Below are 2,526 nucleotides of genomic sequence, written 5' to 3'. Positions count from 1 at the left end.
AACCTTTTTAACAGGATATATATATATATATATATATATATATATATATATACTGTATATTCATTTATATTTTATAGCAAGGTATTTAGTAAATTTCATTTGGACTACGACATTGTGTTAACATAGCGTGAGTTGTGTGCCTCTAAATTACCCTTGTCTCCTTCTTCATTTTCTTTCCTCCATTATTTAAAACCACTCAAGCTACTTTTTTCCCAGTGAACTTGTGGCTCTGTCACAGAGTGCTTCTGACCTTCCCTTTACCCTAACTTCCTAACTTGCTAACCCAATCCCTTTCATTGTCTCCCTCCGTTTCATTTACATTTACGTGTATATTTAATCGTTCAGCGGATGCTTTTATCCAAAGCGACTTACAAATGTGGAACATCACAAGCAATTTGTCACAGAAGACAGGAGCCAAAAATATATGCAGTCCCACATTGCAGAGTTTCAAGAGTACGCTACAGTATTACAGAAGCTGGAGCAGAAGTGAAAATTCTATAAAGTAGAGAAAAGAGAGATTTATTTATGGGAAATGGCTTTTTTTATTGTCATAGTTTAGCCATGCTTACAAAAATTTGTCTTTAGCTGTTTCTTGGAGATTGTGATGGTCTCACTTTCTCTTTCTTATTCAGAACTATGGACTAGAAACAGAGAACCTGAAGACTCTGACCCATAAGCTGAACGCGTCAGCTAAGAACCTGCAGAACTTCATAACAGGCCGGCGGAGGGGCGGTCACTATGATGGCAGAGCCACCCGAAAACTTCCTAATGACTTTCTGACCTCTGTAGTGGACCTCATCGCTGCCGCCAAGAGCCTGCTGGCTTGGTTGGATAGGTTAGTCCCGCAAAGAGACACAAACACAGCCCACAACAAACACAGATATATGTACAGACACATTTTCAAATTCATTAAACTGTGCAGCTGCATATATAGTGGCCCTAAAAGTATTTGAACACCAGTACTTTAATGATTAATTATTGTTTTAATTATTATTGTTTAATTATTGTTAATTAAAACTAAAACTATTTAAAGTAGTTTTTGTTAATTGAAAATGAAATATAAATATGAGATGAAAAACGTATACAAAAATTTGAAATGTTGCATTGGCAATAACTGAAAAAAAAGTTGAAATGCTAAAATGACTTAAACTGATATAAATAGAAAATAAATTAGAAATATTTAATAAACAACTAATAAAAATTATAAAAGGCTTAACACAATTACTTAAACTACAAAAAATTAAAACTAAAAATATAAAAATTCAAGCTAATAATAAAAGCTTTAGCCACACTTAATTTATGGATGTTTTTTGCATTATTTCACAAAATACTAAATATCAAAATGGTATTTAAAGAAAGATAGCACAAGCACAAGCACATATTTTTGCAAATAAAAAATACTTTATTGATGATAAAACAACACATTATTCACACATTCATTATTATTTGATGTTTTAAATTCATAAATTCACAGCGTCCAAAAGTGTCTTTTAGGGCTCCTGTATTTAGCAAACACAAAGTTCAATCAAAGCAGCCTTAGTGATCCCGTTCCTTTATCTACCATGCGTACGGTCACATGACCCCTTATCTCATCTAAAAGGATCCATTGTTTTGAACTCATCAGTGAGGTCATGCGAGAGGCCACAGATGACACGATCACGCCGATTTCCTTATGTAACACCCATGAGCAATCAGCTGACAAACAAAAGATGAGTAAAGCGCTTACGTAAGTCTCTTCTGTTTCGGAGGAGCTGGCCCTGAAAGCAGCCAGCGTGCCTGCTAAGCGCTTCTGTTTATCTCTCAAGTGTGTGCGCGAGGTCGCATTTTGTGGGTTTGCGTTAATTCCTTCATCAGCTGATGCTTTAGCTGGCCACGCCTCCTCGTTAGTGCAGTACGCCAAGTCTACTGTGTAACCGCACACTCATAATTCCAGAGTGCAATTAATCTGCTGCTGTATCTCCCTAGAATATTCCTGGCCTCTGGGTCTCCCTCATTTATTCTCACCAGACACAATGACAGCAGGAGTGCAGTCCTGGGTGATCAACTTTCGTTTGTTACAGTCTTATTATAAAGTTTAAGATAACAACCCTGGAGTCAGATATGTGCACTCAGTGCACTCATAAATATAAACGATGCCCATGTGCTTTCTTCTGTAGAGAAGATTTCCGTGATACTGTTTGCAACATCTAGTCGACTAGTTGATTAGTTCTTTTGCTAGTCGATGTCTTGGGTCAGTCACACTAGATATCTGATATGGTTCATTTGGATTGTTCACATACAAGTTTCATGTGAACCAATCTAGAACAAATTAAGTTGACTGAAACTATAAGCAGGAGATGGGTGTTTTGCACCATTTATGATAATGTGTCATGAAACACATTGAAAGAAAACACGCACACTTGTACAGTGCATGCACAATTGTTTTCTATTTTAATATATTTTCAAAAAATTAATTCCCGTGATGGCAAAGCTGAATTATTAGCATCATTACTCCAGTCTTCAGTGTTACATGATCCTTCAGAAATC

The 2,526-nt window shown here is 36.1% G+C and overlaps 1 protein-coding gene across 1 annotated transcript in view; it reads left to right on the top strand.

The window, feature by feature from the left end:
* Positions 1-2,526, top strand: part of LOC107669300 (connector enhancer of kinase suppressor of ras 2-like) — a 34,670-nt gene that overhangs the window by 15,554 nt on the left and 16,590 nt on the right. The window contains exon 3 of the mRNA XM_016461467.1: positions 633-835. Within this exon, the coding sequence (XP_016316953.1) occupies positions 633-835 (203 nt within the window). The remainder of the gene's footprint in view (positions 1-632; positions 836-2,526) is intronic.

The sequence above is a fragment of the Sinocyclocheilus anshuiensis genome, unplaced genomic scaffold (genome assembly GCF_001515605.1).
Source record: "Sinocyclocheilus anshuiensis isolate Anshui unplaced genomic scaffold, SAMN03320099.WGS_v1.1 scaffold180, whole genome shotgun sequence".
NCBI lineage: Eukaryota > Metazoa > Chordata > Actinopteri > Cypriniformes > Cyprinidae > Sinocyclocheilus > Sinocyclocheilus anshuiensis.
This window is presented reverse-complemented; position numbering and strand designations above follow the sequence as displayed.